Genomic DNA, 21,466 nt, shown 5'->3' with positions numbered 1-21,466 from the left:
CTGGCTAGTTAAACACAAGTAAAATAAAAGAAAAATGGTAAGCTCCTCTTTCATTTCAATCTGGAAGCTAAAATAGGTTTTGCTTGCCCCAGTTAAGCAAAGAGGCAACTTCCCAACACAGGGCCATCAAGCCAAGGTTTGGTCCTGGCCACTTCTATCCTTGGCAGATTTGGGCCATTTCAGCCTCTGACCTTGTGTCACCACTGGAAATGGTGCATGAGAACAGCAAAGCATAAAACATCTTGTGGAGCATGGGAGGTGTTATTCCTATAAACAAGCAAAGCACTTCAGAATCAATAAGAAGTTTTACTCATTGCCACTAGAGAGATTTCATCTCCTGAATTATATGATGGGATAAACGAGATCCCAATCCGCCTGCCACCCTGTGTGCCAGCAGCTATCTGTTCACAGCCTGGCTGAACGGCTCCCAGAATTAATTAGAATAATCAATCCCAAAAATGACAAAAGTATTGATTAGCATTTTTGTTTCTTCACAGCCTGGAAGTGCTGTGACTCTGGGAGCATTGCAGAGCAATAAAAAGCAGCCTCAGCTGTGGATGGGAGATGCTTATCCAGTGACACCGCATGACAGCGGAGCAGCGAGCGGTTTATATGCAACAATGGCATCACCCAAACGCTTCCACACAATATGATTTCAGTAATAATAATCTCATCCCTCTTCCTTGCTCTCGTTCATTTACACAGCCGTTCATTTTTAATTCCTGTCTATTTACTACTTTCCTGGACATGGTAAGAGAGCAGAAGTGGCGGGGAGGGGACCCTCTGCCCCCGCTGATGCTGGGACCCCCTGCCCCGCCAATGCTGGGGGGGCCGATGCAGGCAGCTGCCCAGGTTTTGGGCAGCTCGGCCCCGGCAGATGCCAGCTGGTCCCAGCCATCCCCGCCAGCCCTCGCCACGCCGGGAGCTGCCGTGCTGTAGCACAGGTCCCTGCAGAGGCCTCCCTGCGCAGGAGCTGGCGTGCCTGTGATGGCGACAGGGTGTGCAGGGCTCATCACCCGCGTGCGGTCTGCCTTTCCCAAGGGAGATGAGTAATGTGGACGGCGTGTCCAGCCTGCCAAGGCACCAGCACAAGCCCAGGGTGGGACTGTGTGTGCTGTGCCGGTCACAGGAGGCTTAGCTCAGCTGCAGGTGGCCACATGCTGATAACAAGGTCTTCTGAAGCCACGGGTTTCTGTGAAATGGCAGGCAAAAATTGGTATCCAAAGAGGAATTTGGAAGGTGTGATGCTTCTTCAGTGCACTGCAGAGGCGAGTGTGTAACGGGATGATACAACAAATCAGCTGTTGGTAGAGCAGAAAATCAACTGAGGGAACTGTCAAGCCAGGCTTGAAATGTTTTTGGAAGTAGAAAAGATTTTTGGCTCTCATGATGAGCTGGGTGCCATCCAGGCGGGCACAGCTTTCACCAACTGCATGTGTAGGCATAGGCAGCAGGCACACTCAGCTGGCCGGCATGGGACTGGGAAGCGGGCATGTGCAGCTGTGGGAATGGGGGGCAGGCATGCCCGGCTGGCCGGTGTGGGCATGGGGAGTGGGCATGCTCAGCTGGCTGCTGTGGGGATGGGGAGTGGGCATGCTCAGCCGGCTGGCGCAAGGGGAGCCAGTGCTGGGCAGCTCACAGGGATATTGAGGTAGGGGGAGGCACGTCCGTCTGCTCTTTCTCTGGATTTATGTGCTATATCAGCTCCACAGCCAGCGGATTTCTGGAGCCCTTTAACTTGGTGCAGGGCCAGACACTTGGCCACAAGTATTGTAGAGTGTCCTGACTGGGGTGACCTCAGTGACATTCAGGACGTGGCGTTAATTGGAGAAGCTGGCTGGGTTCGCTCAGGGTGGATTGTGCAGACCTCCCCCGCTGTCTCTCTGTGATAATTACTTTTAAGCCAAAAGGAGTGGGGTAGACTCAGCTGCTGGGATTTCAGTGAAGCAGTGCTAGAAGTGCTACTAGGGAAGTTAGCGTCTGAGCTGGAGAAGATGGAATTTAAAAGAACTGTTTAAAAGACAATGGGTGGGACCAGGAGAAGAAACGGGCAGGAGGCCCCAGGGCAGTGTCTGGGGAGCAGGCTGGGATTGGTCTTCATTAACACTCCATTAACGACCTGGGCAGGAGGAGCACAGTGCCACGCAGGGTAGCTGGGACCGCAGGCTCCAAAGAGGAGCTCAGTGGGGCTTGGCTTGGGGATTTGGCAAAAACAAGGCTGAGGGGGGTGTGAGTGATGCTCACAAACACTCGGATGGGCAAGTGTCCTTTGCCTAGGCACAGCATCACACAGGGCTGCGAGCCATGACTGCACTGTGGCTGGGAGGAGGAAAGTGCTTTTCTGGAACAACCTCTACGTGAGATGCTGCTTTTTCTATGATGTCTCTTAATTAGCTCATGATGTGGCTGCCTGGGGTGGTGGGCAGCACAGCGCCCTGGCCCAGACAGCCCATTCCCCACCTGGCTTTGCTTGCTCCCAGGTGCCCAAACAGGCGGTGTAGCTTGGCAGGATGCACCTGCAGGGATGGGGTCTCTGGGGACCCCAGGCTGTTTCGGATGGCGATCAGCAAGGTCGTGCCCAGCTCAGCCAGATCCCCAGGACTTTGGGACAGCATGTTCCCAGCGAGTGGGGAGGCTGGGCAGGATGACACCATCATTGCCCATGTACTGGGGAGGAGGTCGGATGGGAGTGAGAACCAGAGACAGAGGCATTTAACCCTTACAAAAGGGGGAGGGACTCATTCTGCAAATGGCTGCAGCCCGGCAGCAGGGCAGGGCACAGCAGGGACAAGCCAGCAGCAGTTTGAGCAGGACCACCCTACCAGCAACAAGATGCTGGCAGTGGGCAGGAAAGCCAGGCTGCAGCCACAGCCCGTGCAGGGGGCATAGGAGGCTTTCATGGTGGTGCTGGCTGCCTGTTGGTGCTGGGCTGGGGCAGCAGCAGGGAGCCCTGGCAAGCAGCCCAGTGCCTGGCTCTTGGTAGGACATGGCTTTTCATTCTGCTCCATGAGGACCACACTGGGAGCTTCTCTTCACGTTTATTAACATTAATAATGTTAGTCCCATGTTAATGAGTGCACATGAACAAAATTCCTGTCGCTGTCGCTTGGTCAGTAGAATCAAGCAGCAGAGCAGGGAACGTGGTGGGGCCAGCAGGCAGAAACACCTCATCACAGGTTTGTGCTGCCCTGGGACACTCCAAGCATGGCTGCTGACGGCAGGCAACCCTCACTGATGTTCTGAGATAAACCTGGCGCTTGTAGGGATAAATGCACTTTATACAAGGATTGCTACACACCTAGTAGATTATTAATGAACCTCATGAGGCTGGTGATGGGGTTACTGCCATTCCACAGCAGGGCAAGTGCTAAGTACAGGGAACTGAAGGATTCTGGGACCGAGGGTTAGGCAACAGGTCCCAGTGTCCCACCTCCGAGCATGGGACATTCCATCCAGTCAGTGACCTAGACTTCCACAACTGGACAGAAACAGCCCCAGCTGGAAAGGACTGGTTTTACTTGGCATTTGCTTTAGCGGGACTCTCGGTGTGGTGGTTCTCCAGGTAAACAATCGGGGGGGGCTTTTCAGAGGGGTAAGGTGGTCTGGGACTCTGGAGGTCCCGGGGCAAAGCCAGGCGTGCTGCTGGGACTTCTTCAGTGGAGTTCTGTGAGTCTGAGTCTTCTGAGGAGAAACTGCTCTGGCTGGAAACCTGGAAGTACTGGGTGGCTTCTGCCTGCTTATCTGCAGGTGGATGGTGTGTGCTAGAGGCTGAGACAGTCCCCTGGGACACAGTGGTGGGATACAATGGGTCAGCACCTGGAAAACGCACTCGTGGAGGCAGGGTTGAGGGATTCCTCTGAAGTGGATGGCTGCGCTCCTGGGCAAGGTGTCCTGCAGCTCCCAAGCAGGCTCCGCTCTCAGGTTTTGGGAGGGAGGAGTTAGCAGACTCGTGGTGGTGAAAGGCACGGTCACCCTCTGGCCCCTGCTGGCAGCGGGGCTGTGCAGGCTCAGGAACGCTGCTGGCCCAGGGCTGCCCTGGCGCCCCGGCACTGGGCTCTGGCTGCTCCACTGGCCCCTGGCCCCCTGACACCACTGGCTTGGGGCTGGTGGCTGCTTTGCAGACTGGGGCTTCCTTGAAAGGAGCTGCAGACCCTGAGCTGGGAGGGACGAAGGAGTCTCCCTGCCTGTCAGCTTGCGCTCCCCAGGCCTCCTGCAGCTCTGCCAGCATCTCCTCCAGGATCTGCCGGGTCTCCTGGTACCTGTGCCGAGCCTCCGTCCAGGCTGCCAGCCCTCGGCTGCTCTGCATCATGCGCACCTGAGCCTTCATGTCCTGCAGCTTCTCCAGGGCGAACTCCACTGACAGCTTCTGGAAGGAGGTCTGCAGGCACTGCAGCGCCTGGCCCTCCCCACACTTCCCCCGGGCTGAGCACTGCCTGCAGTCCAGCTTCAGCCCTGTGATCTAGAGAAGGCAAGAGCAGCTGTTTCCATGGCTGCCCAGCTGGCACCAGGTCCTGCAGGAGAAGAGCCCATGCACCCACCTTGCTGGAGAACCGGTCAAGCTCCTGCAGCAGTTCCCGCTCAGTCTGCCGCCGCTCCACCTGCCTGTAGAAGCTCACCAGCTTTGTCCGGAAAAGGGCTGCAGCCACCTGGAAGGGGTCTGCCTCGGGGAAAGCTGCATCTTGGACCTCAGCCGCCTCCTGACACAGGGCCAGGCCATGCTGGTACTGAGCCTGCAGGGACAGCAGGAAGGAACAAGCTCCACGCTCAGGGAATGGTGCTGACCTGCTGCACTGGGACGTGTGTGCAGGGTGAGGCTCTATCAGAGCTATACAGGGACTACTTCTGGGCAAATGAGAAGAAACAAAGAGAATGGGGATTCTCCATATCTCTGCTCTGTCCTGGCTTGGCTAAAAATGCAGCAAACGTATTGTCCTCTCCCAAGTGGAGTCACCTTGCTTCATCCTCCCTGCAGTGCATGTAACTAAAGGGCCTCTGTATGCAGAGGTATGGCAGGAACCCATCCTTGTCACCACAGACAACAGTCTGATGGACATCCAGGCTCTGCAGCCTAGCCCTGTGGGAGGAGGGCTGCAAAGGACAGAGCACAAGGCAGGCTGGGAGCAGGAGCCCCAGCACAAAGTGCACCAAGGAGCTGTGCAACTGCTCCCTTGCTGGCACAAGGCTGCCCAAAGACACCTGCAAACCTGGGCTTGGCAACTGCAGCTTGATGCAGACAGCCTGGGGACACAGTTTTGCCCAGAAGCCTGATTCCAAACCTGGGGGATTTGGGCTGATTGTATCAAACTTTGTTAACAATGTTCAGATATTTCTAATTTGGCATTTTCAGTTTCTGCTAAGTGCCAGGCAGGGGACGGAGTCACCTAATAGCACTGCTGGCAGCCATACCCTAAGGATGCATGTTACAGAAAAGCCTCCTCCAAACATACTGTTGCCTGGACGAGGAACTCATTAAACTGCTTGTCAGAGCCCTGGAAGCTGTCGGAGCTCCACTCCTCGGTGCCCATCTCCCACAGCTGTGCCGCCGCCTCCCCGTCCAGCCAGCACCCCAGCTGCAAAAGAGAGCAGGGTCAAGGGTCAGGTGCGACTGGCTGCTGGCAGCAGCTCTTCCGCAGCACCTCCCCTTCCTTCCCTGACCAGGGCATCCCGTCCCAGCTGCGGTTATGCACAGTCACCCCTTAATGAAATTCAAAGCTCAGGCAATCCTGTTATTCTCTGGGCTTCCTTCATTATCAAAACCCAAGGAAATGTACCCAAGGTGATCAGCCATGGGAACACCGCAGAGGACAACTTCAACTTGCCGCACCCGGAGCAGCACCCCAGGGACACCCAACTTACTTTGCCGAACTCAGTCTTGAGCTCCTGGACCTTTCGGAGGAACTCCAGGTGCTCCAGGCAGCTGTTGGACTGGGACACCAGGTCGTGAAGCAATTCCTCCAGCTGGCTGTACAGCCCCTCAGCTGACTCCATGCTGGTTGTGGTGGTTGGGGAGGAGAGAGAGGGGCCATCAGTGCCAGATGCTGCTGGTCAAGCTCCTCCTGAAGATGCTGGCCAAGGCAGCTCTCCAGTGGGAAGAAGCTTCTGGATGGGGCAGCTCCATGGAAGCAGGTGCTGGCATGTGGCCATGCAGGCAGCCAGGAGCCAAGGGAGAGGATGGGCAATGACCCCGCATGGGTGGCTGGCGAGAGCCCAGTAGGTGGCCAGGTCAGGAGCCCACCAAGAGACCTCCTCCCCACCCACCCTGTGCATCCTCAGAGCCCACCTTGGGCCACAAGGGCACTCCCTGGGGTGTGCTGGGCAGTGGGCTCCAGGCCCTGCATGCCAGGCATGCTGCAGGGGAGCCCCGCATGTGCCCTTACATCTCTCCGTCCCATGGAGCAAGATGGATGCCGGCAAATAAGGGATGGGAAAGCATTGGCTGTCGGTGCAGCCCAGCTGAGAGACGGGAGCAGTGGGATTAATGCTACCTGCATGCACGGACTGCTGGACGAGCACAGCATCACCAGACAAGCACAGCACTGCTGGACAAGCGCAGCATTGCCGGACAAGCACGGCATCACTGGATGCATGCGGCACTGCCGGACAAGTGTGGCATTGCTGGACGAGCACGGAATTGCCAGGGCTTGGCCCCATCTAGTGGCTTTGCCTGAGACCAGCCTGGAGGCCTCACTGCAGGCCTCACTACAGGCCGCGCTGCAGGCCTCACTGCGGGCCACGCTGGGGGCCTCGCTGCGGGCCACGCTGGGGGCCTCACTGCAGGCCTCGCTGGGGGCCTCGCTGCAGGCCACGCTGGGGGCCTCACTGCAGGCCTTGCTGGGGGCCTCGCTGGGGGCCTCACTGCAGGCCTTGCTGGGGGCCTCGCTGCGGGCCACGCTGCGGGCTGCACTGAGCAGCCCTGGAGCCTGGTGTCGGGCAGAGGACTGTCCCAGGGACCCATGCACTCTCCCCAGCTGGGGTGACAAGAAACCCTGCAAAGGGCTGTCTGTGACACCAGCTCCAGGGTCGGAGGGTTGGCAGGTCAGGAGGAAGCAAGGCACCAGCTCCGGGCATGCTGATGCTCTGGGGGATGGGGCTGTCCCCAGGGAGGAGGCCATGTTGGCCAGCACAGGCCAGGAGTCCCCAGTGCTGGGACCCCTCTACCAGCAAAGCTGCCCCCTCCTACCTGACATCAGCAGAGGTGCCGAGCCGGGCCGCCTCCCTGCGCAGCCTGGCCAGCACGGCCCCCCCCTCGCGCTGCACATGCACCAGCTGCGGGTCGCTCAGCACCCTCTGCATCAGCTCCTGGTGCTTCCCGATGCACACAGCTGCATCCTGCGGAGGGAGGGTCGGACATGTGTCTCACCTGGGGCCTCACGGGGTGGTTCCCAGGCCAGCACAGGCCAAGCACCTGGGGCTGCGCCCCAAGGGACAAGTGAAGGGACAGGGGACAGTCCTGCAGCCAGGAGTGGTCAGTCTGGGAGTGGCTGCACCAAGTTTTGGGCAACCAGGCTGAAATGTTAATGTGTGCTAAACAAAGAGCGGACAGGCTCTTTGGAAATGTCTACAACTTACGGTGCCGCAGCCCCCGTTACCTGCATCCCTGCCAGTGCATCGGCGCTTCGCAGCTCCTGGATGCAGTTCTGCAGCAGCTCTGATGCCTGCCTGAGGCTGGCTGTGAAGGGATGCAGTTTCTGCAGGTGGGACACACAGAGGGTCAGTGGGGCCAGGGTGGCTGGGCAAGCAGCGGGGCACGAGGGCAGCCTGCCTGTGAGGAGGAGGAGGAAAAGGAGGAGGAGCAGTGCCAGGCCTGAGCAGGGAATACCATGAGGCACAAGGTAAAAGATGAGGAGGAAGGGGAGGTGGAGGTGGCTGGGCAGTTACAGGCGGGAGCAGTCAGAAGCAGGTAGGAGCAGTCAGCAGCAGGCAGCAGGGGGTTGCCCTCCTGTGCCCAGAGCTTTCCTTTTCCTTCCCCTCTCCTGGGCTTTCCTGTCACTTTTCCAGGGATGTCTGCAAGACATAGAAGCTGTGGTGGGGATGGAGGGGCACTGTGGGGAGGTGAGGTGATGGCTAATGGCGTGATAACAGACACCTGGAAGAATTGAACCCACTCGCCGTGGCAGTAGGGGAAGGCACCGTCCAGCTCCTGTGTCAGCTGGGAGCTGTCAACATAGCGGCCCAGAGCCTTCAACGATGTCAGGGTCTCCACCTGTGGGGCATGGGGCTTATGAGTGCTGCCAGACCATGCCAGGTCCCTCCCTAGAAACATCCCCAGGGGCAACCTGGAGCAGGGGCCATAACCCCCTCCTGCCCTAAGCACCCTGCCCCATTAATGGTGCTGCCTGCCGGCAGGGCTGAGCACACCATGTGGCAGCTCCAACTTGGAGCATCACCCAGTGGCTCCGCAGTGCTTAAATGCACGGGAGATTGCTGGCACTGCAATAATCTGCCATGACAGCCAAGCCAGCTAATCAAGTTCATTAATATTTCACATTGTATTAATTAAACTGAGCAGCACTAGAAGAGCAATAAACTCTTTCAAGTTTAGATTTATTATCCCAGTGCCTGTATCCGGCCACTGCAAGTAATTGGGAAAGTGCTGGATGCCCTGGGGCAGCTTTCATCCACCTGTGCAGCCCCGCAAGCCCAAGGGCAGCAACTGCCTGTCCCAGTGTGGCTTCACGCTGCACCCGGTGCAGGGGTGACCTGCCCCAGCAATGTGCTGCTCTGCCCAGGGTCCCCAAGCAGGGGAACTGGGGTCTCCAGGTGACAGGACAGAGGGTCCCCCAAGGCGGGAGGCTCCTTTCACCCTAGCTGGGCTCTTCCCACGGGAGACAACACGGGGACACAAGGAAGGGACAGGCTCACCTGAACCCCAGGCAGCTTCTCACGGTGGGTGACCAGCTCCTTCTCGGCTAGCAGCAGCATGGTGTGGATGCAGCCTGGTGAGACGCTCTGTGGGAGACAGGGAAGAGTGACCATGGCAAACCCCATGGTGCAGCCCCCAAGTTCCCCACGGTGATGCGGCAGTTTCCCAAGTCAGCTGAGGCTGGTGAGCTCATTACGAAGAAAAAGGCTCCCAAGCTCGCTGGCATGGGCAATGGAAATGGGTTGCTCAGGCCATAACCCTGTCCCAAGCACCAGCTCCCTGGCAGAACGAACTCACGGAAAGAGCCTTGTAAGCAAATCCCTTTCCTCATACCAGTAATGCTTCTCCACATGGAGAGCATCAGGGCCAGCACAGGACTTATCAGACTGCAACCAAGTCCTGAAGCCCTGGGCATGCGGAGGCAAAGGGTGCCGTGGCAGGGAAGACCCCATGGCCCCCAGGACAGCACAGAGCACTCCCACAGCACTGCCTCAGCACTGGCACAGAAACCCTGACAGGACAATTGACTGTCGCTGCAGAGCTGATTTCCAGGTGAGCTCAGCTAGCGGGATGCTGAAGGGGTTTGGGTCACACTGCGGTGCCAGGCGACAGTGGGGCTGAGGCCAAGGACAGATCCTGCGGGGCTGGGAAGGGACCTTTGGTCCCAAACAGCCAGCACCTCACAGCTGGCACTCGAGGAGCTGGAGAGATGCAAGTGCCAGGTGTGAGCTCATTTCGGGGCTGGGGAAACAGGGTCTTTGTGCCATGGGGGACGGTCTGCACCACTGCAGACGTGCTCAGAAATTAGATTTATCAGCAACTTTGGGAACAGAGTGGCAGTTGTTTAAGTGCTGCCAGACCTACAGGGGGCCAGAACTGGCTGCTGGGGAGGAAGCAGCAAGAGAGATGTGGGCTTTGTAGATCAGTGCATTGTGGTGCAGCCACAGGCAGCTGAGAGATGCCTTGGTAAATCTACACCGTGAAGTTTATGGGTAAAATCCATGAGCGAGATAAAAACTGGGGCCCCAGGCACAACAGCACCAGGGGCTGCCGGAGAAGCTGCTGCCAGCTGGGGGATCACATGGCACAGTGGGCACACGGCAGGCTCTGAAGGACCCCCAAAGGGCAGCAGCACTTGCCCCCAGGCAGGGACCCCTCCTGGCACATCCATGGCACAGGCACAAGGACTGCAGTGTACCTGGACAGAGCGGAGAGCTGAGAAGAGGACGGGAGCAGGTGGCTGCTTCCTGGCATCCACGACGACAGTGAGCCCGCCATCCTTTGCTTCTTGCCTAGCAAGGGGAATAAAGTAGGAGGCAGACTGCACTGGTTAAAAGTGGCACATGAAGTGGGGGATCCCTCCCCATGGGCAGGACCCACTCAAAGCCCCCTCCCGCAGTCCTGTGCTCCCAGGCAGGAACCGGCAGCTGCAGGCAGCAGCCCCGTCCCTGGGGGATGCCCCAGCCAAAGACAGTGCCAGACCTTCAGAAACATGTGCCTTTGGCAGAGGCACGGCACAGGGTCCTCAGGTGTAGCTGCAGGCAAGACTGCTGACACGGGGTGGGGGGGACATGTGGGATGTGCCCAAACCAGCATGTGCAGGATGCTGGGCATCCATCCCAGCACTGCCCAGGGGCTGCCCGGGACCTCCAAGCCGGGCAGCAGCCAGGGGGTCCCTGGCAGGTCCTCCTGGCCCTTACCTGGGGAGGGAGCAGAGGTAGAGGATGAGCCTTGCCAGCTCGGCAGCTGAGCACCATGTGGCCCCCCAGGCGCTGCCGCTGGTGGTCACCTGGAGGAGGGCCCTGCCCAGCCTGTCCGAGCTCCCTGTGGGGAAAGGGGTGAGTGACCCCTACAGCAGCCACCCACCGGCCGCAAACACCAGCCCTGAGCAACCACCTGTGGGCCTGGGGCTCCCATGGGCCTCGCTCTGCTGCTCGCCAAGCACAAACGACTGCCGAGGGGTGCGGGAGTGGGCTCTGCCCTGGCTGGGGGGCTCAGCCTGGGTTAACACCGTGCAGCTGTAGTGATGCAGCGGCCACCCCAGTGCAGCCTCCCCTGGCCCCTCTGGTGGGGCAGTGCCAGACCATGAGGGCTCTCAGCACAAACGCCAGCCCTGCAAATGCCAGGGCAGAGCTGCTGGGGACGTTTTTGCTGAAAAAAAGATGGTTTTTGTCACTGTTTTTCGGCTCTTGGGAAAAGGAAGAAGCCAAATGTTTAGTGTTTGGCAGCTAAAAGCTGAACGGCTTCATTGGTGAGGAATGGTGTGGGAGGGCTCGGATGCAGCTGGGAACAGGGCAGCTGCTCACAGCAGACTGCTTGTTTTTATGTTTTTAATATTTTTGCCCAGCTCAGAGGAAATTTTCTGCTTGAGGGCTTTCTGGCCTCCAGCAAAACCCTGAAACCTTCCTCCAGAAAACCCTCTCCAGCAGCATGGCGTTTTCCCTCCAAGGCCTCTCCTGACATCCCCCTGAGGATCTCATAGCACCAGCGGTACCTGGCAGGCACACGATGCCCGAGCACAGCAGCCCGGCGTGCAGGTCCTGCCAGGCCGGCGGCTCCCGGCCAGGGGTGCCAGCGCCAGACACAGAGGGACTGTTCTTGCAGCTGGTACCTTCCAGGGACCGTTCCTCTGTGGGGGCAGCGGCTGCCACATCTGTACCTGCCCATGGGGACAGAGGAGAGAGGAGCTGGCAAGGCGCAACGAGGCAGAGAAATGCAAAAGCCCCTGCAGAGCCCAGGCAGGTGCCGCAGCCCTGCTCGGATGGTACCTTTCCCAGCTGGTTTGGCTCTGCCCATCCTGGGCGAGTAGATGGCAGACATCTTCTTCCAGGCCCCTTCGTGCTGGTTGGTGGCTCTTTCGTCCCCGGGGGCCATCCCGAGCCACGGGCCCTTCAAGAAGGAGAACTTGTGGCTGGATCCTGGGGGAAGTCGGGAGCTGCCCTGCTGCACCAGTGCCTCCGCCTGCATCCCAGGACTCTCTCGGCGGGGACGGCGGGTGAGGAGTGTGGGGCTGCCAGCCCCCCTCCCGTGCTGTGAAGGGGTCTTACGGGGCGTGGGGCGGGGAGGCTGGGGGCTGTGGCCATCTGGCTCCTCCAGGATGGCTGCCATCAGCCTGGGGCCGAAGCTCACTGGGTTCTGCAGCGCGGCAAGGTAGGAATCGCGCTGACGGCACCGTGGGCCATGTGGCCCCGGCTCCCGGTTCAGCTTCGTCCCCATGCACGGGGTGCAGGGACCCTCCTCCGAGCTCAGCACCTCCCCGCAGTGCCAAGTATCTGCCCCCAGCCCCCCATTTGCCCAGGGGAGCGTCACCTTGGCCCTGGTCCCCATCTGCCCCTCTGGGCAGGCGGGTGGCAGGGACCTGGCCAGGCGGTCCAGCTGCTCCTGGGAGAGCTCCAGCAGGTCCACGTACTCCCCTTCCAAGTTCTGGCTGACAATCTCGCAGAGGCTGGGCACAGCCAGCGTGGCTGGCTTCTTCCGCAGCCCAGCCTGGTCCACCTTGATCAGTCCCGGGTATCTTCCCTGGCCTGACTTCCAAGAGGTGACCTTGCAGCCCGGAACGGTGCCGACGACATTGCCATAGGGCTCCGGGATGTCTGCTGTGCCATGGGGCACAAGCACGCTGGGTGCTGCTGGCTCGGCTGCAGTTTCAGGAGTGGGGCCATGCTGGGTGCTTGCAGGCGTGCCATCAGCCCCAGCCTTTGGCTTGTCGATGAATTCCGGCGTGGCAATCTTACTCCATGGCAGCGGGGTGATGCCGTTCTCAGTGGCCACCAGGCAGGTGTGCAGGGGGGCTCTGGCCTGGTTGCTGTTGATCTCCTCCAGCCACTCGTTGGTGAAGAGCAGCGCATAGGCAGCCTCAGGCACCGGTGTCTCCTCCACTGTGTGCAGGTCCTGGGAGAGGTGCTTGACGGTGATGCGTGCTGAGTGCTCCTCGCAGGGCTCCGCTTGCAGGTAGAAGTCCCCAGGGCGCAGCAGAAGGGGGTTGAGTGGTGCAAGGTGGACGACCACTTTCTCATGAAGACACAAGGGCCAGCCTTCATGGAGAAAGATGCAGTTAAAGTAGGGAGCCTGGGAGGGAGGAAGAACACAGCATGTAAGCAAGAGCCCCTGCCAGCTCCGTACCCTCCCAGCCAGCCCATGTGCTCTCACTGCCCTGCTCTGCACCTCCCACCATAGGGACTGAAGACCCGGTGACCTGATGGGATATCCCTGAACCAAGCCACACAAGGGCCCTGCAAGCCCACCCCAAGCCCATGGCCGCTCCTGGGGTGCTGTGTGCTCCCCATGTGCTAACAGAGGGGAAAGCCTCACTGGAGACTCCCCAGAGGCAACACAGGGTGACTCTGGAGTCCCCTTGTCCTTTTCACGGGGACCATACGTGTCAGGCTCTGTGCCAGAGCCATCCCAGGGAGCTGGCTGCACCATGGTCCCCTCTGCAGGGAGGGCATGGGGACAGAGACAGGGACATGCAGAGAGAGAGCCTGCAGCCCGGCACAGGGCATGGCTGTGCTGTCATCCCACATCAGGGCAACCGCCCCATGGCCAGGAGTGGGGTGCAAGGGTCCACAGCACCGGGGCCATGCGGGCTTACGCAGGCTGCCTGCCGCACGTGCTCGAAGAGGCGCTTGGCTGGGATGAGGAACTGGAGCAGACAGCAGAGCCCGTCTCCCCGGTAGCTGGTCTCCAGCAGCTGAAACACCTGGCCCAGGACCGTGGGGGCCGTGGCTTCGAAGGGCGGGTAGAGGGCCTGGAGGGCACTCTGCACAGCCGTGTCCAGCGAGCCAACGTCCTGCGGGAGGAAAGCGTCACTGGTGGGGAGAGTGGCCCCACAATGGGATGCCATAACCCCCCACGGAGCCTGTGCCCAACATCCCACGCTGCACCGTGCCTCTACCGAGTCCCTGGTATGCCCACACTGGCAATGCTGATGAGCTCGGGAGGCTCCAAACCTTCCTGGGCTGGAAACTGAAGAGGAACTGGGTGTAGAGCACACCAAGCTCCGTGCAGCTGGGAAGCATGAGCACAGCTGGGTCTGGTTCCCAGCATTGGGCTGCAGTTTAAGGAGCCCGAGACAAGCCCTGCGCGCAGCCTGCTGCCCTTCTTGGGAACGCTGGCCATGCGGAGGCGGAGGGGCTGCAGCAGCCAAGGGGTTAAGCTGAGCCAGGCGAGGAGCGTGGGGATGTGCTGGGCTCAGCAGCTCGCTTAGGAATGCAGCAGATGGGAGGAAGGACAAACATCTGAAGATAGATAGGGTGTTTTGGTTCAGACCCATCACTGAATATGCCAAACTCAAAATTAGTACTCCAAGCATTTTCTGGGAAGCACTTTGCCGGGTTACAGCCCCCTCCCCTGCATCACTTCCAGACCAGTGCAAGGACGCCAGTTTTGTGTCATGTGTAAACTGGTGGTTCTGAGTTTGTTCTCCCAGCTTTGCCGGAGACATCAGCTGTGCAGACCCAACTGGTGCACCAGGTACATGGAGGGAAGCCTTCAGGCGGCTCCCGCTGAGTCCCAGCTGCGTTACAGACAGCGTGGGGTTGACTACAGCCATGGCTGCCAAAAGGAGCCCATCGGCAAGCGGGAAAGACAGAGACCTCCAGCTCCTTGGCGGGGTGTGTGTGTGTGTGTAATTCTGTGGGAGAGGCTCTGCCGAGCAATAAATGAGGCTGCGGCTGGTGTCTGGGGGCAGGTGGCCAAACGGCACCCTTTCTACTGGAAATGGTGCTGCTGCAGGAGAGATGCAGGTTTCAGTGTGGTGCAGGGTCAGGCCCAGCCTGGCCAGCTGGGGGTCTGCCGCTCTGCAGCGGGGTGGCTCTCCTCCTCCTCCCGCAGAGCATGGCGTGTGCTACCTCTGCCAGCCGCCGCGTACCAGGGAACCCCAAGCTCTGCCTCCGGCTGCAGCCCACAGCAAAGCCAAGCCAGTCACCTGGGGCTGAGCTCCAGATTTAAGGGAACCCCAGAGCTGCAGGCAGCCAGTGGGAGCTGCCACAGGGATAAGCATCCTCCCAGCAGCCGGGGCAGCAGCCGGGTCCTGCGCCTTGGGCAGCTGTGGCTCGCCATCGTCCCCATGCTCCTGTGTGGGCACCTGGGAAGTCAAGTGGGCTTATCTGAAGGTGGGATTATGTGAAGGTGTGATTAGCTGAAGGTGAGCATTAGTTTCAGACAGCTAATCCATGGTCTGGGAGCCTATAGACAGACAAAGTGGCCTTGGTTAATTCAGCTTAATTAGCTTTAAGGCGCTTTAGCTAAAGCATTTTGCAGTCATGCTTTGGTTAATTCTTGACTTTTTCTCTGTGTCTCCACACAGGAATCTCCTGCCTTTTGTCCTGGCAGGAAGAGCCGTGGGGCCTGGGCAGAACACAAGGAGAGCCAGTCCCTTCTTAGTGCCCTGTCTGCAAATGCGTTCCCCTGCCAGGCTTTCTGCCGTTGAACCACCTGTCTTCTTATGCTTGGTCTTCACACAGTCCCTAGGAGGGACTGGAGACCTTGCTCTGGAAAAGCCCCACTGCAGAGTAAAGCCCAGCTCCCTGCTTTGCCTTGCGGGAACCTTGTGCCCGCCACTTCCCTGCCTGGCACCACCGAGCTCAGCTCCTTCCCTGTTCCAGCACGGAGGTGAGGAGCTGCCATCTGCAACAGCAAAGGGGGATTCGTCCAGCTCCTAATGCTGCCTCGAGAGGTAAGCCAGCACTGCCGGACCTGCCTGCGCCTGCCTTCGCCAGAGCCCGCTGCCCAGAGTCCCCCTTGCACAGCCCTGGCACATCCCAAACCCAGCTCGCTGGAAACCAAACTGCCCTCAACTGGCTGAGCTCGTGCGGCACTGACAAAAAAGCAAAGGAAAACAGAAAGAGAAGCCGGGTCCCCTGAGACTGGGGCTGCCGGCAGACTCCGGGCAGGCTGCATCGCGGGGCAAGGGGCAGCCCCAAACCCAGCCATTCCCAGCTTGGCTGCGCCGCTGGGGAGGGCTCTGCAGGGCAGGGGGTGCAGACCACGCTCCAACGGGGTGAAGGCACACACTTCCAGCAGCCCCATCCCACACCTACCGTCTCTCATGACACCGTCCCCCCAAACCCTGGGGCAGCTGTAGCACATGCAGCCAGGCTCCCCAGCCTTCCCGGTCCCATGCCTCAGTGACTGGGGAGGAACTGGAATGCCCGGAGCTGGGGTAAATTGTCTGGGATAAATTTGGGCTGTCTGGGATGGAGGACAGCCCCACTGCAGGGGAAAAAGGAAAATCTTCCGAACCACCACCAAAACCCCACAGCAAAGGAATGCGCCAGAGGATGGATCAACTGAATTAAACAAAGCCGCATTCCTGTCAATGGAATAAAAACGCCCAGGATTTCATCCAGCATTGGGGACCGTGTGAGCCAACATCGGGAGTGAACTACTGACTGATGGAGGCACCAGACACAGCCTGGGTTGTGCTGGGGAGTATTTTGGCCTGGAATGACTAAAACTGTTTTCACTGAGTGTCACAAAGCACTTCATTACTAGGGGAGGTTTTCAGGGTAACCAAGGTGCCACGGCTCCGCATTCGTGGGAGAAGCTGAGGCCAGGGCAGCCAGGGAGCCGTTAGAAATCCAAAAGCAACCAATTAGCCCATGTCTCTCCACCAGCTGCGAGGGAGCGCAGAACCCGAAACAAAAGGCATTAGAGAGCATAAGGAGATTTACATTTGCAAAGCTATTTCCATTTTAATAAGCCAAAGTGCTGTTAAATAGAGATTGATATTTCTCCCCAAATACTCATATTTTTTAAAGTGGTTTACACCAACAAGATGAGTTGGGCTTTGGTGTTTTGGTGCTGTAAAGTTGTTTAACTCGTATCCAAAGCCACAGGATGACTCAGCTCCATCTCCTTTCTCCCTCCTGCTCAGGAAGGAGCAAGGTTTGAGTGCCGGGACCAGCCCTGAATAGCAATTCCTCTCCCTCTCCTGCAGCTCTCACTGTCAGCAACTTTGGCAGGGCAGGATGCGAACTGACAAGCTGCCCCAGCCTGGCGGTGCGGGAGGCCAGGGCTCAGCACAGCATCGCCCGGGAGCCCGGGGCAATTGCACATGCCAGCTCTGGCGACAAACGAGCCGGCCAGCCCAGGGATGAGCCACCGAGCGTCCCGTACCTGCATGCCAGGCACGGTTCACACAGCAGCACCCGTTCTGCTGCGCCCCATCATCTTGCCAAACTTCACGGGGAAGTTTCAGACATCGCGGGCTGCAGCCCCACACGCGCCTGCCCGAGTGGCCAACGACCATAGCCGCCGCCTTCGCACCTGACCTTCTCCTTCGTCCCCGACCTTCGCCTTCGCCCCCGACCTTCGCCGTCGCCCCAGCGCCCACCCTGTGCTCAGCAGAGCTGGGGGTGCGGGGCCCATAGGTGGTCGCGGGGGCCGGTGGCAAGCGGGGCAGGCCAGCAGAAAGGATAGGAAAGCAGAAGGAATTACCATGTTTACTGGGAAGTGGCAGGGGGGCCGGGAGCCCGCGGCACAGCTCGCCCTTCCCTCTCGCCCCGGGGCCGAGCGCTGTCCCACCGCCCGGCGCTCCGGCTCCGGCTCCGCGGGCGGCTCTTCCCGGCCGCCGCCTCCCCGGGCTGGGGGCGGGCAGCCCCGGCCCCCTCGGCCCCGGCCCGGCTCTCTCCGCCCGCAGCGCCTCTTCTGGGGGAAAAAACAAAAACAAAAAATCCCCCCCCAAAAAAAAGAAAGAAGGGAAAAGAAAGAAAAGGCGAAGAAGGAGCGAGCGCGCGGGGCGGGCCGGGGGAGGGGGCTGGCGGGGGCGGCTCGGGGAGCGCCCGGCTCCGCTCCCGGGGCTGGGAACGCGGCCGGGCCGGAGGGCCGCGCCACCGGGTGTCCCCGGGGCGATGGCTCCTCCCGGGGACCCCCTCCCGGCCCCCCACGCGGTGGTGGCTCCTCCCGGGGACCCCCCTGTGCCCCCCCGGCCGATGCCCCCAGGCGGCGGCGGGCGGGCGGGCAGCACTGGAGGCGGTGCCGGCTCCTGCCCTCCGGGTGGGCTGGGGGAGGTGCGAGACCCCCGGAAGAAAAAAAGCCCCACGGGGGGTGGCTGCCCCCGGAGGGTCCTGCCCCGGCCCCCGCCGCCCCCCCGGGCAGCTCCGGGCCAGTACTGCTCGGTGCTGCGGGATCCTTCACAGCACCGGGAGAAGTACAGAGCTGCATGTGCATGTATGTGTGCATGTACATGTGCAGGCATCCAGTCTGCATGTATGTGCATGCATGCAGGCATGCAGTATTTGTGGCAGCTTCCCCCTTTTTAAATAAACGCAGGCCAGCGTTGATACAAACCATCCGCACGGGTCTGTACTGAAAACAGAGCACTTTGCGCAGCTCAGGGCTCTTCTTTCTGAATCGGCCTAAAAGCACAGCAGAAGAAAAGTGTCTCTGATGGGTCTTTGGGCTGTTTCAGGGATGTAAAGTACCTAACTGAAGGCAGAATTGTGTGATTTAGCAACCAGAAGTCATACAAAAACAATTAGCATAAAAGCCAAAGCCACAGATTGGGTCTATCCTAATGCAAACTGCTGCTTGGCACAGCTCTTCCTCCCCCGCACCCGGCGCTCTCGGACCCTTTGCTCCATGCTCGGGCTGCAGTCATGTCCACTGCCGTGGTCCTGGCGCAGGCTCAAGGATGGGACCGGGGCTGGGGTGGGGGCCGGGACCAGGATGGGTAGGATGGCCGCAGCGTGGGCCGCTGGCTGCCGGGGCAGTCTCGATAACGAACATTGTCCAGGGATTAGCGAGCGGCCAAAGGACACACTGTGAAAACAAGCTGAGATGGGAGGAGGTACAGCTGGGTTGCTGGCTTGTTTGGAGCGAGGACGGCGCCAGGCGCTTTGCGTTTGCTTCCCATTTCCTTGGGAGCTAGTGAGAGCCCTGTCGCTGCCTGTATAGATCGCAAGTGCTGCAAGGGCTCAGGCACTGGCAGGCGTGCCGGGTGGGCAGAGGCTTGGCTGGGGGGAGCAGGGCTGGAGCCCCCAGCTGGAGCCCACCGTGCAGCTCTGGACACGCAGGCACTGCCGCAGCTCCCTGCAGGACTCCCCTCGGCTCAAACCCAGTCCAAGCGGCCTGCCCGGGATCCCTGACACAAATTGGGGCCCACTGGGCCAGCTTCTCCCTTCCCCACGAGCGGTTGGTTGCTCCTTTAATTGTGTCAGTTCTCTTACTCTGCTTCAGCCTTTTTATAGTTTCCCTGAGTGTGAGGGGAGTATGAGATCATGCTCTGACCTTCTTTAATGGTGTGGTTACCTCTGAAATGAGCCCAAGAACTTGCTTTGGCTCATGCGCCTTCTGGCAGGCACTGGCGCCGGGTGAGGAGACTGCGGGCAGGGAGGAAGGCAGTGTGACTGTCTGGGTCCCAGCACCGGCCGGTTGGATCCCTCCGTGGCAGTGGCACCGGTAAGCAGGAGGGGACGGATGTGAAGCTGAGCCCAGAGGGACCCCACCACCAGCTCCCTGCCATGCCTTATCAGCTGTGCTCAACTGGGCCACCCTGCAAATGCACCCAGCATAGCTGGATCCAACCCTGCATCCCTGCAGCACCCCAAAGCAGCTGCCTGTGCCCTCCTGACACCCTGAGACAGCAAGGCATGGAGGTGGGAGTGAGGGTGCTGGGGGCCAAGCGTGCCCAGCAAAAAACAGAGCTCCTGGGGGCCTGCTGGGTGCCCAGCGGCCCCTGACCTCATGAGCTCACCCTCCTTTTCTGCTCCATTTCTCCATGTTCTCTTTGTCCCAAGCAGCTGCTGGGACAGGCTGCATGTGGCCTCCTGCCCTGCCCCTCAGCCGGCACAGAGCCACCATTCAGATCCCCCCAGGCTCTGCCCGGAGGTCACCATTCCTGCATTTTTATTTTTACTTCTCTGCAAAATCATCCCCCTCGGCTCTCTGCATCCTCTTTTTTCTCCCACAGGCTCCCAGACCTTGTGTCACAGCTGGCGTGCTGTGAGAGGAGCCCGCCTGTCTGGGGGCGATGGCAGCCCTTGGCGGGCGGAGAAGACACACTGACTGCAGCACTGGTCCCAGGGGGACCCCCGGGGTGTCACCGGGATGTTGGGGTGGAGGCAGGGCGAGGGTGGTGAGCCCAGCATCGGGGATGGTCTCTGGGGCTGGGCTCCTGCTGGGTGCTTCATTGCTTGTGGCCATGCCCCTGCACTCAGGGTCCTCGTCACTGGGTGCAGCTGCTCACCGTGCCCCGCAGGGCTCCTGCTTTATTACCTCTCGGGTCCCCGGGTGTTCCCAGCTGCCTGGGTTTGATGCAGCGGTCAGGGCTGGCGTCAGCAGCGACCCTGTGCTGGCAGAGAGCCCTCCTGGCTCAAGGAACAGCCGGGGCCGGGTCACGTTGATCCTGCAGCTGGGAAAACAACACTGGAGGAGCCCCCTGTGTGTCCCCCAACTGTATTTTTAGATGCTGCTGGATCAAACGTCAGGGACTTGCAGGTGACGATGGGCAGCAATCCCACACACACGGGAGAGGGCAGGAGCCACAGCTCCCTCACATCTTTGACGCTGACAGCATTTCACAGAGCTCTGGTGAAGTCCCTGTTGGTCTGGGGACAACTGTGGTGGCCACAGGTCCTGGTCAGAGCCTGCTTCTATTGGTGGCAGTGAACTTGTCCTGGCTGGAAATGGATAGTGGGAGGTTTTATTTCTGGCCATGGACTTCTCTTTTTCCAAGTTCTGCCCCAAACCAGCCAGGCTGCTCTTGCTTTTCATGCCAAGTGCCCGGGTTTTCCCCTGCTTTTCCCCAGCAGTGTTTGCCAGCCCACAGCTCTGCCCCACAGATGCAAGTGAAAGCCTAACGCGTGGCAGCAGCAATGCCTCTGGCACCAGCAAGCGCTGCCTGGGCCCTGGGGAATTCCCGAGGCGGTTGTGGCACTGCGGGAAATCGATGTGGCCGGATTTCCTTGCAGAAGATGAATGCATATGGCTGTCCTTGCTCATGGCCCAAAGAGCAATAATGCCTGCCTGCCCTGCATCTGCCAAAGGCTGTCCTGGGCCCCCTGCAGGTGCTCAGCTGGGAAGGGTCTGGGTGTGATGGTGAGCCCAGTAGACCCGAGCCGGTGGCTGCTGGGGATGGAGCAGAGCCACAGCCCAGCTCCTGCAGTCCCCCCAGGGAGCCTGAGCATGCGATTGCAGCATGGCTTGGGCCATTGTATCACGCAAGAGATGCGGAAAGAGCTGTGGGCAGTATCGGGAACTGCCTGCACGTGCTGAGGAGTGTGTGAGGGTAGAGGAAGCCCTGAGCTGGGGAGCAGGGGGTGGCCTGGGGACAGCAGGGAGCGGCAGCCCTGGGCAGGGGACAGCCAGCAGCACAGGAGAGGGACCTCCTGCAACTCCCTGCCCTCCTAGACTCTTGTCTCTCATCTGACAATGACCCTTTCCTGCACATACAGACCAGCAAACCCCAGCCCAGCTCTGACATCCCCAGGGAGCCCAGTTCCTCCCCAGCACAGCAGCCCCTGCACTCCCAGGACTGGCAGAGCAGCCTGTCCCATCAGGTGAAGCCTTTTCCCATCTGAAGGGTTGGGCTGGGCAGGGCAGGATTTTGCGCTCAGTTCCCTGCTATCATCCCTTGCATCAAGCACAACCAGGACCAGCCCA

At 59.9% G+C, this 21,466-nt stretch overlaps 1 protein-coding gene across 1 annotated transcript; it reads right to left on the bottom strand.

Moving 5' to 3' along the window:
• Nucleotides 1-3,021: 3,021 nt before the first annotated feature.
• KIAA1755 (KIAA1755 ortholog) lies at nucleotides 3,022-18,477 on the bottom strand. Its single transcript, XM_027813510.2, has 14 exons — nucleotides 17,303-18,477; nucleotides 13,455-13,652; nucleotides 11,632-12,931; nucleotides 11,358-11,522; nucleotides 10,564-10,687; nucleotides 10,062-10,155; nucleotides 8,863-8,949; nucleotides 8,087-8,203; nucleotides 7,590-7,688; nucleotides 7,181-7,329; nucleotides 5,857-5,989; nucleotides 5,448-5,570; nucleotides 4,539-4,730; nucleotides 3,022-4,459 (listed from the first exon to the last, which is right to left on the bottom strand). The coding sequence occupies exons 1-14, from the start codon at nucleotides 18,155-18,157 to the stop codon at nucleotides 3,515-3,517; spliced, it is 4,581 nt and encodes a 1,526-aa protein (XP_027669311.2). The 5' UTR covers nucleotides 18,158-18,477; the 3' UTR covers nucleotides 3,022-3,514.
• Nucleotides 18,478-21,466: the final 2,989 nt, after the last annotated feature.

The sequence above is a fragment of the Falco cherrug genome, chromosome 10 (assembly GCF_023634085.1).
Source record: "Falco cherrug isolate bFalChe1 chromosome 10, bFalChe1.pri, whole genome shotgun sequence".
In the NCBI taxonomy this organism is placed as follows: Eukaryota; Metazoa; Chordata; class Aves; order Falconiformes; family Falconidae; genus Falco; species Falco cherrug.
This window is presented reverse-complemented; position numbering and strand designations above follow the sequence as displayed.